The 13,739-nt window shown below is 57.8% G+C and overlaps 1 protein-coding gene across 1 annotated transcript in view; it reads right to left on the reverse strand.

The window, feature by feature from the left end:
* Positions 1 to 13,739, reverse strand: part of PCNT (pericentrin) — a 121,374-nt gene that overhangs the window by 68,367 nt on the left and 39,268 nt on the right. The window contains exons 11-14 of the mRNA XM_069474875.1: positions 9,864 to 10,050; positions 8,282 to 8,499; positions 3,416 to 3,846; positions 945 to 1,509 (exon numbers count right to left, since the gene is read on the reverse strand). Of these exons, the coding sequence (XP_069330976.1) occupies positions 945 to 1,509; positions 3,416 to 3,846; positions 8,282 to 8,499; positions 9,864 to 10,050 (1,401 nt within the window). The remainder of the gene's footprint in view (positions 1 to 944; positions 1,510 to 3,415; positions 3,847 to 8,281; positions 8,500 to 9,863; positions 10,051 to 13,739) is intronic.

Here is a 13,739-nt window from a genome sequence, read left to right on the forward strand (position 1 = left end):
CACGCCTGCTCTCTAGGGATTCTCTCACGACCACAACCCGGGACCACACGGGAGGTCAAGCTGAAACAGAGAACGACGTCCTCACAGCTATTAAAGCACAGTCACCTTTTCTTCCATTCTTACCCAGAGCTGAAGGAAAGCGGACAGTAACACACTCTGGAGCCCCCGGCTCCACCACAGGCTGCGGAGCAGGAGCAGGAAACCAGCACATCCCACACAGCCACACGCACCGGCGTCTGCGCACGCCCCGGCCTGAGACGCCCACTCTGCAACTGGGAACACGCGCTTCAAGCGACAGGACGGCCACTTCCCATGTGGCGTCAGCTCTGGATCGCCCCCGCCGAGCCCTCCTGCAGGGGCAGGCCTGGCCCTCCCCGCGGCGCCGGAGCAGCCCCATCCGTGTTGAGGACGGGAGTGAAGGCACAGGATGTGCAAAGCGTGCATGAGGGGACAGGCCCTGAGTCAGGACAGCGTGGCCTGTGCACGGGTCCCAGGCACGCGGCCTCGCAGACAGCTCGGGCCCTGGGCAACGGAACGCCCCTTCATGCTAACAACCGAAAGTGCCGCCAAGCAGACCAGCGCTCTTGAAATGTGACTCGAGGGTCTAATTTCCAGAAGCATCATCAGAGGAGACCAAGGCTCTGTGCACACAGCCCGAGAATCAGATCCGCCAACTGCAGAGGTGCAGGCCGGCCTGGAGCCACGGGGGAGCCACGGGGGAGCCACGGGGGAGCCATGGGGAAGACCCTGCACTCACACCCCCCCTTCCTAGGATCAGGGGCCAAAGCCTTTATCAAGGAGTCTGTGACCAAAATAATCTTTAAAACATACTATTCTGTGCCCACCTCACAGTGAAACCAAACATCACCACTGACACAAGACACACACACAGACACGTGGACGCACACGCATGCACACACGAGGGGGTACGGGCGGTGCCTCACCTGGCACGCTCCCGGCAGCTCTGGGGCCGGGGCCTCTAAGCTGGTGACGGGCCCAGCGCTCGCGGCAGCTCTCGGCCCGTCCTGCGCAGACCGAAGCTCCTTGTCATGTTTCAGCTTAAGTTCCTCCGACTCCTGAGACAAGACCGCCTGGGGAGCGGCGTCCTTCCTCTGCAGCTGTTCCGCGAAGTCCGCCTGCAAACGCTCGAGCGCCCGCCTGTGCTCACCCCGCACCGTCTGTACCTCAGCCAGGCAGCAGGACTCCACCGCGTCCAGGCTGGACCGATGTCTCGCTTCCAAAGCATGGATTTCGGCAACGTGTTTCGCCTGCAATTCGGCCACGCGAGCGTCCAGCTGAGCCCGCCATTCGCTCTCTAAGGAGGCGGCCAGCGCGTGGAGCTCAGCCTGGTGCCTGTCCTCGAGCTCCCGCGACACGTCCTGGAGCTGCTGCTGGTGTCTCTCCTGGAGCAGCTGCAGCTCGCGGCCGTGCTTCTCCTGGGCCTCCCGCAGGACGGCGTCTTGCTCCGCGTTGAATTTCTCTGTGATCGCTTTACGTTCTTCTAAAAACCTGCGGTGACAGTCAAAGTGAACACAGAACAGCAAAACCCGGTGACGACGCACCCAGCCTGCACACGCCAAGCCGCGGCTCCCGAGCAAGCGCCACGCCCACTGCTCTGGCCGTGCTGCATTTCAGCTGTCCTCACTCCCTCTCCTGCCACAGGCAGTCTGAGATCTGCACCTCCAGAAACGGGGGACAGTGAAGGGGCCCCAGGAAGCCACAGGAGCTCAGAGGCCAGAGCCTCAGTCACCAGGTCACTGGCTGGAGGGAGGACGTGGTGCCCACAGCGAGAAACCACGGGCACACGGCCTGGCCACTTGCTCACACGGGGCACCGCCCGAGGTTGCCATGGAGGGAACCCAGGCAACCTCTGCACCTCCGCGGGCTCCAGGAAGAACCTGACCGCAAACTAAAGAGAACCGCAGGCGGTGTGGGGGCAAGGCAGGGCAGGAGCGAGAATCCTAAGGAAAGGACCAGAATCCCACCAGGAACCAGCAAGAGCCCGGAACTGGGAGAGTCCGGGGAAAGTGCCGAGTTCTCTGCGGGGCACACGAGACGCATCACTGATGTGCTTTGTTAGGTTCACACAAATAACAAGAGGTACCATCCGCCGAGCCTATCGAAGTGTTTCCCACAGATTATCTCATTTAGCCTTTACCACCCACCAAGTGAGAGCACTAAGGTCTCGTGCCCACGTCTATGTGGCTCACACGTGGTGGGTGCGGATTTGGACACGCGCTCCCCAGCCCAGAGCAGAACTCCTGCATGTCACTGTGGCGCAGGGGAGAGGCGGGTGGGGCAGACAAAACAGAACCAACAGCAGGTCCGAAGACCCCACGACAAGGACACCTCCAGCCACCACAGCCACGGACTTGTGAACTAAAACAAAATCTTAAGTCCCCAGCTGACTGAATGGACCCCCTCCTGGCCAAGGGGACCCCACAAGTACCTTAAAGCTGAGTCGCTGGCCCTGAGCAGGGAGGCCAGACCTGCCTCGTCACGCCCTGCCCTCCGCAGAGATGACCTCTGTGACTCAGCAACAGGCCCAACCCAACTCTAACAGACGCCTTGAGCTACAACACTCCAAGCCTTTAGACAAAGCTTCGTTTCTTTAACCAATTACAAATCAAAGAACCTTTAACCCCACCTGTCACCTGCAATCCCCCTGCTTTAACAGGTCCCACCGTTTTGGGCCAAATCAACGCGCACCTTCCCCGCACTGAGTCAGGGGCTCACGTGCAGTTCCCGCCTCCGTGACTGTGCGGAACCAGACTGTCCCCGGCTGCCGCGGGCACAGCTCTCGGGGCCTCGCGAGGCCGAGCGCTCTAGGGGGTCCCACGTACTCGGCTCACAATAAACCTCTGTAAATCATTTTACAGAGTTTGTATCTTTTTTTGTTAACAGACTGAGGCTCACAAAAAGAGGCAAAGAACCGAATCGTGCTCTAAATCTACTTAAACCTTCAGGGAAGTATATATATCTTAGGAAAAAATGCTTATTTAAAAAATTATGCTTAAGTTAAAAAAATGCAAACACACTTATGTGGATAAACTGCATGTCCGTATAATACCTCGTAAATGAGGCTGAAGGTTCTGCTACTGGAATCTTAAAGCAAGCGAAACACCAGTGAGGTGACAGACGGGGCTCGCTCCCATCCAGGGAGCTCGGCTCCACGGGGTCTGGGTGTGGCTGCCGCCAGCACGTCTCTGTTGCAAACACAGAGCTGTCCCGTGGTGATTTCAGGTGCAAACTCAGCACTTCACACCCCGCTCCGCCTCCTTCCAGGCCTCTCCGCCCACCTGGAGCCCACGTGTATCCTCCCAGGCCTGCTCTGGGCCTCGGCTGGACACCTGAGGTCAGGGCGCAGCGACCACCAGGCGGCTGGCACCCAGCCCACGGCTGCCACGCCACTCACCTGTTCCGGGCCAGCATCAGCTGCAGGGCGCAGTCCTCCTGCACCCGGAGCGCCTGCTCCCTGTCCCCGCACTGGCTGCCCGGCGGAGCCTCCTCCGCGGCCAGCCCCTGCTCCAGCTGCTGCAGGCGGCCCTGCTGCTCCGCCAGGGACTGCTCCAGGGCCAGGATCTGCGCGGCCTGCTGGTCCTGCAGCTGCCGCATTTCCTCCTCCCGGAGCTCAAACGTGTTCAGTGCCGACCGCTTCTCAGACTCGGCCTTTTCTCTCAGCTCAAGAAGCATCAGCGTTAACTTCTCTTCGGCTTCTCTCTTCAGATCCTCACTTAGAACTTTCCACTCGGCTTCTTTTTCTTTTAATTCCTGTTTCAACAGCTGATTCTTCTCCTTAGTTTTGTTCAGTTCTTCCTGGTGGACTTCAACTAAATTATGCTTTACCTATAGATATCATAATTTTATTCAAGGGAAAAGAAATTAAAGGAAAAGATTACTGAACGTAATGACCCAAATCTATCTCTGAAGACAGAGAAACATCACAACATACAGACATTATGCTGAACGCAGCAACGAGAGTATTTCTTACATTGTCAAGAATGGAAGAAACCTAAAATGAACAAATTTCAAACTAAATAAAATAAAACAAAATAAACCCTACATAAAATGCTCTCCAAATCCTGGCACCTAGAATTGACTGTTGTTTGTCCCAGGCGCTGGTGGGCCTTGATGAAAACTCAGGTGTGAGAACACGCACGCTGGCGGGGCCCAGGCGGGCCAGAGGCCTTCTGTGTTGAGACCAAGACCGAGTGGAGAAAACTCAGCCGCGCCCGGGTCTCTGCCCCAGGGAGGCCAGATGCTGCGGAAAGAGCAGGACATCGGGCAGCAAGGCGGATGCCCAAGACACGAGGACAGCAGCGGTGGGTGGGCTCAGCTCTCCTGAGAGGTGCACAGCTCACATCCCAGGACACGGGAAGGACGCGAGCAAGAGGCTGATACACTGGAACTAGTGACGGTAAAGGAACCTTGTGGAAAAGGAGATGAAAGAGAAAGCAAAAGACAGACGAACAGCCTGATTTTCAAAGAGAAAGAAACTAGGTCAAGAAACTACTCAACATTATCAGTAAGAAACAAAACAAAGATACGTAAAACTGGCCTCAACTCCTTAATTAAAAATTAAGTTATTAAAAACAAAATTTATGGCCCGGCACGGTGGCTCACGCCTGTAATCCTAGCACTCTGGGAGGCCGAGGCGGGAGGATCGCTCGAGGTCAGGAGTTCGAGACCAGCCTGAGCAAGAGTGAGACCCCGTCTCTACTAAAAAATAGAAAGAAATTAACTGCACAACTAAAAATACATATAAAAAATTAGCCCGGGCCGGGCGCGGTGGCTCACGCCTGTAATCCTAGCACTCTGGGAGGCCGAGGTGGGCGGATCGTTTGAGCTCAGGAGTTCGAGACCAGCCTGAGCAAGAGCGAGACCCCATCTCTACTAAAAATAGAAAGAAATTATATGGACAGCTAAAAATATATACAGAAAAAATTAGCCGGGCATGGTGGTGCATGCCTGTAGTCCCAGCTACTCGGGAGGCTGTGACAGGAGGATCGCTTGAGCCCAGGAGTTTGAGGTTGCTGTGAGCTAGGCTGACGCCACGGCACTCACTCTAGCCTGGGCAACAGAGTGAGACTCTGTCTCAAAAAAAAAAAAAAAAAAAAAATTAGCCGGGCATGGTGGCACATGCCTGTAGTCCCAGCTACTCGGGAGGCTGAGGCAGGAGGATCGCTTGAGCCCAGGAGTTTGAGGTTGCTGTGAGCTAGGCTGACGCCACGGCACTCTAGCCCCGGTCAACAGAGCGAGACTCTGTCTCAAAATAAATAAATTTATAACTTGCCATGGAATTAGAGTAAAGAAAAAAATAGTAATAAAGTTAGGGTCCTGCTTGTGGTGGCAGCTGAGCAGCTCCCGCCAGAACAACCTTCCCAGAGGCAGCGATGACTCTGAAGAAATGTAAGAACCCACCAAGAGCGGACACAGCCTGGAGGGAGGTTCCACGCTCAGAAGAAAGATATGGCACCGGCCACTTCTCCCTTTTTAAGGCTGACCAGGATGGGGCTGTGCCACACACAGGGAAACCCCACCCTCTCACATGTGAGAACCGGGAGACTCAGAAAGGGAAGGGAAGTTCTCAGGACAGAGCCGGGTGGCGGGAGGCTGCAATCTCTGGGAGCAAATGCTGCCCGAATCTCAGGCTGACCCTGAGCCATACACATGTGAGTGGGCTGCAAAAGCAGGCAGCCAACGCAAAAGGAGCCGCCCAACGCCCCCGCAGCACGACAGAGGGGAGCGGAGGCTGAGCCGCTGCTGACACACAAAGCCAACACTCTTCAGAGGAGTGACACGGCGGGACATCCAGAGTCTCCAACTATGTCATTCACAGTGTCCAGGATACAATTCAAAATTAGTTGATAAATAAACAGGAAAATATGACCCACGATGAAGAGAAAATACAATCAATGGAGACCAACTCCAAGATGACAGGAATAATGAAATTAGCAGACAAGGGTTTTAAACATCTTTAAATCTTGAATGAAAAAACCTATCACTGCAGACATTTTTATGCAGCAAAAATATTCTTCAAGAATAAAAGTGAAATAAAGACGTTTTCAAATGAAATAAAACGTGTGCAGCCGACGTGCACAACAAGAAATTCCAGAGGAAATCCTCCAGGCTGAAGGGCGGTAACATCAAACGTAAAGTCAGATCATCAAGAAAAAGTGGATAGCACCAGAAATGGTAAGTGTGCGACCATTTTGCCTCCTAATTTCTCTCGAATACAGATGGTTTTCCAAAGCCGATCGCATTTACTGTGGCGGGCACAGCACAGGGGACGTAACGCCCACGAACCTGTAGCAGGAGAGGCCAGTGGAGGCGGACAGGCCCCTGCAGGACCGGTCGGCCGCGGTCTGTGCAGCGGCAGCGTGTGGCCTGAGACGACCCTGAGACGTTGGGAATCTGCCTTCTAACCCTAGGCCAGCGAAGACGTGATACCAACAGCATAATAAAAAGTTAACAGATACATTGAAACAGATTCTAGAAAATATTCAAACAATCCAAAAGTCAAGAAAAAAGAAATAGACAAACAACAAAAACACCTCAAAAAAGCTCAGAGGGGACACATGGAAAACCAACAGTGAAATGGAAGAGCTGAGTCCAAACACGTCCACAATCCACTGAGCATCGGCAGACCCCGAGCCCAGGGCAGGGCAGACCTGTCCCCGGGGACCAGGACACCCCCGATGTGCTCCCGCATCTGAACACAGTCACAGCACACGGACTGAAGGCACGCTCCGCACACAAAGTACACGCGAAGGTCGGCATGACTATTCTAATGAGAGAACGTAGATTTCAAGACAAAGGTTACTACAGGAACAAAAGGGGACATTTTGTTAATGATACAAGGTAAATTTTTCAGAAAGACATTACAATCATAAATGTGTGTGTACGTGCGTAATAACAGCTTCAAAATACTCAAAGCAAAAATTAACAAAATTTAAAAGAGAAATAATTCTACACCCTCTCCCAGTGATTGACACAAGGAGATAAAACAGGGGCCAGGGGAGTACACGGCACCGTGGGTGTCACCAAGTCACCTTGAGGGCGGCGTGGATGCAGACTGTGGCCGGCCCCAGGGCTGCCCCCGCTCTGGGTGGCCCGACAGCCGTGGCAGCACCTTGGCAAGACTCACATGGGCTCAGACTTGCAGGTGGAACAGCTTCCTGTGAAACTGTGTGTGGGTGGACAAAGAAAATCCAACAAGACACGCACAAGGAAGAGCAAGGGGGTGGAAGGGGCAGGACACAGAACATACACGATCAGCCTGGCCACAGGCACAAAACTGGGAGAAGGTGATTCGCCCAGAACACGTGAAAAGGGCATGAAAATCTTAGCTCAGGCCGGGCGCGGTGGCTCACGCCTGTAATCCTAGCACTCTGGGAGGCCGAGGTGGGCGGATCGTTTGAGCTCAGGAGTTCGAGACCAGCCTGAGCAAGAGTGAGACCCCATCTCTACTAAAAATAGAAACAAATTATATGGACAGCTAAAAAAAAAATATATATATATATATAGAAAAAATTAGCCGGGCATGGTGGTGCATGCCTGTAGTCCCAGCTACTCGGGAGGCTGAGGCAGTAGGATCACTTGAGCTCAGGAGTTTGAGGTTGCTATGAGCTAGGCTGACGCCACGGCACTCACTCTAGCCTGGGCAACAGAGTGAGACTCTGTCTCAAAAAAAAAAAAAAAAAAAAAAAAAAAAAAGAAAAAGAAAATCTTAGCTCACATTAACTCTATGATTCCAGCACCGCGACAGGTCCTTAATAATTGTGCAGCGGTTTGTTTTACCACTTTGTCAACATTTTTAACAGCACGGCAGTGACTTCAGCACTCACTAAATGGCAGGAAGGGGGTTGGTGCATGCATTTTCCACGGCTGTAAAACAGAGTCCCCAAGAGCCTGGAGAACGTGGGACGTAACTCAGGACGCCGGGATGAATGACATCAGGAGGTTACCACAGGCGACAGCCACCTGGCTTGTGCCTCCTCCTAGAGCCTGCCGAGGACACCCGGCCAGTTTCCCTGAGCAATCTCAAGCCGGAATTTGGCTCTGCCTCAGGGCGGAACCCTGGTGGTCCGTGCAAACCCCACACTGTGACAGCACCACGAGGAACAGTCACCAGGACGCGTGTGGCCCGACCTCCTCACAAGTGTGGTGCGTGTGGTCCTGGGCTGTCCCCGGACCCGGGGGCCCCGACTAGACCACGAGCCTTCCGAGCGGAACAGACCGAGGAGCCAGGCCGGAGGCGCCTGGCTGAGTCACCACTCACCTGCTCCAGGTCGTCTTTCAGACGGATTTCATGCTGCAGCTTCTCACGTAAGTTTCTGTTTTCCATCTTTAAGAGTTCAATTTCTTCTCTGAGCTCAGTCTGAAGAAGGGAAAGTTTGACTTTGTGCTCAGTTTCCAAATTCAAGACTCTGGCAGCCACTTCCGTGTCAACCTCCAGGGCTGCACCGTGTGCACGCAGGGGACGCACCAGAGCAAGCTCTGCGGGGCAGGACGAGGGAAGACGGTCACACGCCAAGGCCGACCCCAAGGGAGCCCACGTGCCGCACCAGCACAACAGCGACTTTCAAACACATCAGTTACGACACTTTGAATTTTAAAGGACTTGTGTTAACTCAGTGACGGGGGCAGACACGGCTCTCTCGAGTGTCCCCTTCGGGGTGTGCATCCAGCACTGCCCCGCACAGCCCTGCCCCAGGTCACCTGGGGTCAGCACAGCAGCCGCTGCTCCTTCAGGGTGGGGGTGACACGTGACCCGCTGTCGGCTCCCCGGGGTGAGCCTCCTGCCTGTGCTCAGACCTGTGTCCTCAGGGTCTGCGAGGCGTCTGCACGGGGACCAGCCTGTGGTCGGGGGCCCGCGGGGTTCACATCCCAGCCCCCACGCTGCTCTGGGAGCCGAGCACATCCCCCCGCCCGGGTCTTCCGCTGCGGAAGAGGAAGACACAACTCCTAGAACCGGAGTGGGGACCAGCCGAGTCACAGGGAGAGGGCCCAGCCACCAAACACGTCACGTGGGGGCTGTGGGTGCCTCTGGTACAAGAAAGGCACCTCGAGGGGGAGACCCGGCACCCGCTGCGTGCCGGCCCCTCGACTCTCGGGTGGGGCCCGTGCTCCCCTCGACCGCCGGCCCGAGTGAGCTCGAGCCACAGCACCCCGGGTGGTGCCTGATCACTCCACACCCTCCACGGGGGGCCCTCACCCTGGGCCTGCTCACCTCACCGTGGACAGCAACGGCGCCACACCCAGGGCTCAGCCACGCCAGGCAGCGAGCGTCCAGGCAGCGCAAGACAGCCCTGCCCTCGCCTCGTGGGGTCCGTATCAGGGGCCACCGTGCAGCCCCACTGGAACACACCTCTGGGATGACTGGTTTCTCTGTCCCGCCACCTCCCCACCACCCCACAGCCTCACCCCGTGCTCTGCCTGGGGGTCCCACCACCTCGGTCTGACCAGGTGACCCGCCAGGGCAGGTCTGCCCACCTGCCCACTCTGGGCCTGCTGGGAGCAGAGCAGGATCCCAGAGCAGCCCCCAGGCCCACCCAGTGCACATCCCCCTCCCCGAGGGAGAACAGCCACTACCCTGTGCGTCCTGGGGCTGCTGCCCGGCCAGACCCACCCTCGCCAACACGGCCCGGAGAAGCCAGCCCTCCAGGGGAGCCCCCGGGCAGCGGCCCCACCCGACACAGACCTGCCATGTCGGGACACGCTCTGGGGGGCCGCCAGCACCTGAGCGTGCGGGTGCTTCGCAGGAGTCAGAGCACAGCAGGCCCGGCCTTGCCCGACGGACACAGGCCCACGCTGCCCACAGCCCTCAAGGACCAAGAGCCAGGTGGCCAACGGGCACCCACCTTGGCTGTGCTGCGAGAGCGCTGCTGGAAGCCGCCCGAGCTCCAGATGCTCCCGCCCCAAGGCCTCTGTCTCCGAGCGGCGTCTGTCCGCGACGTGGCCCTCGTGCTGGCTGTGGACGGGAGACGTCGGTGCTTCTGACTGACGCCCGCGGTTTCCTCCCACGTCCGCCTGGAAAGGCGGGCTCCCCTGCGGGGCAGCCACAGAGCACAGGCTGTTACAGAGCCAGGGACCTTGTTCGCTGTCACCTCCCTCGAAGGTGCTTCCCGCTGTGCCCCAAGAAAACACGCCCACCTCATAGATTCCTGAGAGCACACCCGCACCCCACGCAAACCGCGGCAGCCCCGGCGTGAGCCCAGTGCCACGTGCCGCCCCCACCGGGGCCCCCGCCCAGCGCAGGCCTCAGTGCGCTCTTTTTTTTTTTTTTCTTTTTTTTTTTTTTGAGACAGAGTCTCACTCTGTTGCCCAGGCTAGAGTGAGTGCCGTGGCGTCAGCCTAGCTCACAGCAACCTCAAACTCCTGGGCTCAAGCAATCCTCCTGTCTCAGCCTCCCGAGTAGCTGGGACTACAGGCGTGCACCACCATGCCCGGCTAATTTTTTCTATATATATTTTTAGCTGTCCATATAATTTCTTTCTATTTTTAGAGGTGGGGTCTCGCTCTTGCTCAGGCTGGTCTCGAACTCCTGAGCTCAAACGATCCGCCCACCTCGGCCTCCCAGAGAGCTAGGATTACAGGCGTGAGCCACCGCGCCCGGCCCCTCAGTGCGCTCTTGAGGCCTGAGGACGGCGCGAGTGGAGGGCTCCGTGTGCTCGACGCCCTCCTGTTCCCCTAAAACGCGGCCAGCGAGTCCACCGAACCCCAGACCCAGAGGAGCCACAGTAACCACACGCCAGGCTTCCAGTGAGCTCGAGCTACCTCCTCAGTGGGGACGCATTCTCATTGCTCACAGGAACGAGCCCGACTGGTCAAACAGACTGGTGCCCCCGGGACACCAGTGCGCAGAGCAAGAGCCGCCCGGCCTGGGCACAGGGACAAGCTGCCGCGGCACGTGAGCCCCCCGGCCCCTCCCTGAGAAAGACAGTCCGGACCAAAGAGCAGCCGCATAGAGACCCCCAGGACAGGGCGGACAGGAGACGGGGCCTGCCCCCCGCGGGGGAACGGCGGTCGGCAAACGGGAGGAGACACACAAGCTCATCCGCCATCCCAGAAACCAACGAGCGCGCGACGCCGCCTGAGGGTCGGGCGAGGCGCCCACTGGCTCAGGATGCACGGCCCAGCATGTTTATCTCCTGGCCCTCCTGAAACGCGACTCAGGTCACAGGGGAAAATTTAGTTTATAAACGTAGGAGGAAAAGAAACAGAGGAGGAGGCAACCGACAGAAAGGACAGGGTGTCACGGCCTCAGGCTCGCAGGGGACGGCCGAGCAGCGCAGGGCGTGCTCCACGGACGCCTGCAGGGCCAGGACATCGGGGACGCCCTGCTCCCCCACGGAGGAGGCCACAGGGACCCACCCACTTCTCCTCTGGCAAGGACCTCGCAGGAGACTGAGGGGCCACCTCTGGAGGAGACAATGACCCTGGGGAGAGGTGACACCACCGGCACCCCAGGCCCAGCTCTGCAGTCGGAACAGGGTCCCCAAGACTACAGGGGCTCGAGCCCCACAAGAAGGCAGACAGCGCAGGTCCCCGTCTACACAGCCAGCACCAAACACAGGGCCCCAGACAGCGCAGGTCCCCGTCTACACAGCCAGCACCAAACACAGGGCCCCAGACAGCCCCAGGTCCCCGTCTACACAGCGAGCACCAAACACAGGGCCCCAGACAGCCCCAGGTCCCCGTCTACGCAGCCAGCACCAAACACAGGGCCCCAGACAGCCCCAGGTCCCCGTCTACACAGCGAGCACCAAACACAGGGCCCCAGACAGCCCCAGGTCCCCGTCTACGCAGCGAGCACCAAACACAGGGCCCCAGACAGCCCCAGGTCCCCGTCTACGCAGCCAGCACCAAACACAGGGCCCCAGACAGCCCCAGGTCCCCGTCTACGCAGCCAGCACCAAACACAGGGCCCCAGACAGCCCCAGGTCCCCGTCTACGCAGCCAGCACCAAACACAGGGCCCCAGACAGCCCCAGGTCCCCGTCTACGCAGCCAGCACCAAACACAGGGCCCCAGACAGCCCCAGGTCCCCGTCTACGCAGCCAGCACCAAACACAGGGCCCCAGACAGCCCCAGGTCCCCATCTACACAGCGAGCACCAAACACAGGGCCCCAGACAGCCCCAGGTCCCCGTCTACACAGCGAGCACCAAACACAGGGCCCCAGACAGCCCCAGGTCCCCGTCTACACAGCCAGCACCAAACACAGGGCCCCAGACAGCCCCAGGTCCCCGTCTACACAGCGAGTACCAAACACAGGGTCCCAGACAGCGCAGGTCCCCGTCTACACAGCCAGCACCAAACACAGAGCCCCAGACAGCCCCAGGTCCCCGTCTACACAGCCAGCACCAAACACAGGGCCCCAGACAGCGCAGGTCCCCGTCTACACAGCGAGCACCAAACACAGGGCCCCAGACAGCACAGGTCCCCGTCTACGCAGCGAGCACCAAACACAGGGCCCCGACAGACAGAAAGTGGAGACAAACAGGAGACCGAAGTCTGTAAGACACTAAGTGCTGTCCTCAGAGAGGTGAGCAAAAACATTCCATCCATGAAACTGGAATAGAAGGACATAAAAAATGACAGAACAAGAAAGCAAAGCCCCTAGAAATCAAAAACGAAAAAGAAATAAATTCAACTGAGGAAATCAGAAGAGAGGTAGAAAAAATCTGCTGCTTACAAAATAGAACCAAAACAGATACAAGATGAGAGATAAAAATCTAAGAAAATTCGAGGCTTCACTCTGGAAGTTGTGAGTCTCACAGGAGTTGCAGAGGACAAAGAATGCAGAGAAAAATAGTGATCAAGACAAATAAGACACAAGATTTCCCAGAAGTGAAGGCAGAGTCTGAGATTCGAAGTCCCTACCTTGTTCCTAGCGTGAAAAATGGGCGCAGACGGAAGGAAAGACAGACTGCGACGTCTCGGACTCCTGGGACACAGAGGGGCCAGGGGGCCCGAGAGGGCACAGGGCACGGCAGGGGGAGGGACAGCTCTCCAGCAGCACCAGGGGACGACAGAAGAACCCCCTGCAGGAGAGCGAAGCCACCACAGACGTGCGAGGACGAGGCTGGCCTGCTCATCACGCTCCCACACTGCGCTGAGGTGACGCTGGCTCTGCAGGCACACGGGGAAGGGACCCTGAACAGTGTGCAGGACGTCCCAGGACGGGGCGAGTGGCAGAGCCAGAAGGCAGACAAGGTGGGAGGAGCAGCAAGGGTGGCTCCCGAGAAGCGCTGGCCACATGCGACTAGGAGGCGCCACAGAGCCGGAGGCGGAAGGCGGGGGCTCCCTACAGCATCTGCGTCACACCGGCAGGGCACAGGGACCCGGAGTGCATGTGGGTGGGGCAGCCTCCAGGGGGTGGGCAGCACCTCACACCCTATCCTGGGACGCACAGCGAGTGGGAGACCCCCAGGAGGGGCTGAACTGTGTGTCCCAAAATTCATACGTTGAAACTCTAACCCCAGGGCCCCAGAATGTGACCGTAATTGGAGACAGGGTCTCCGCGGATGATCGGACTGGTGCCCTATAAGAAGAGGAGCTGAGGACACAGACACCCACAGAGGGGCGACCGGTGAGGACACGGGGAGGAGACGCCGTCCCCACGTCCAGGAGAGGGGCCTCCGAGGAACCAGCACTGCCACTCGCTGGCCTCGGACGTCCCGCCTGCAGGACTGGGAGAGAATCAACGTCCATGGTTTGAGCCGGTCCGTGGGAC

Source organism: Eulemur rufifrons, chromosome 7 (genome assembly GCF_041146395.1).
Source record: "Eulemur rufifrons isolate Redbay chromosome 7, OSU_ERuf_1, whole genome shotgun sequence".
In the NCBI taxonomy this organism is placed as follows: Eukaryota; Metazoa; Chordata; class Mammalia; order Primates; family Lemuridae; genus Eulemur; species Eulemur rufifrons.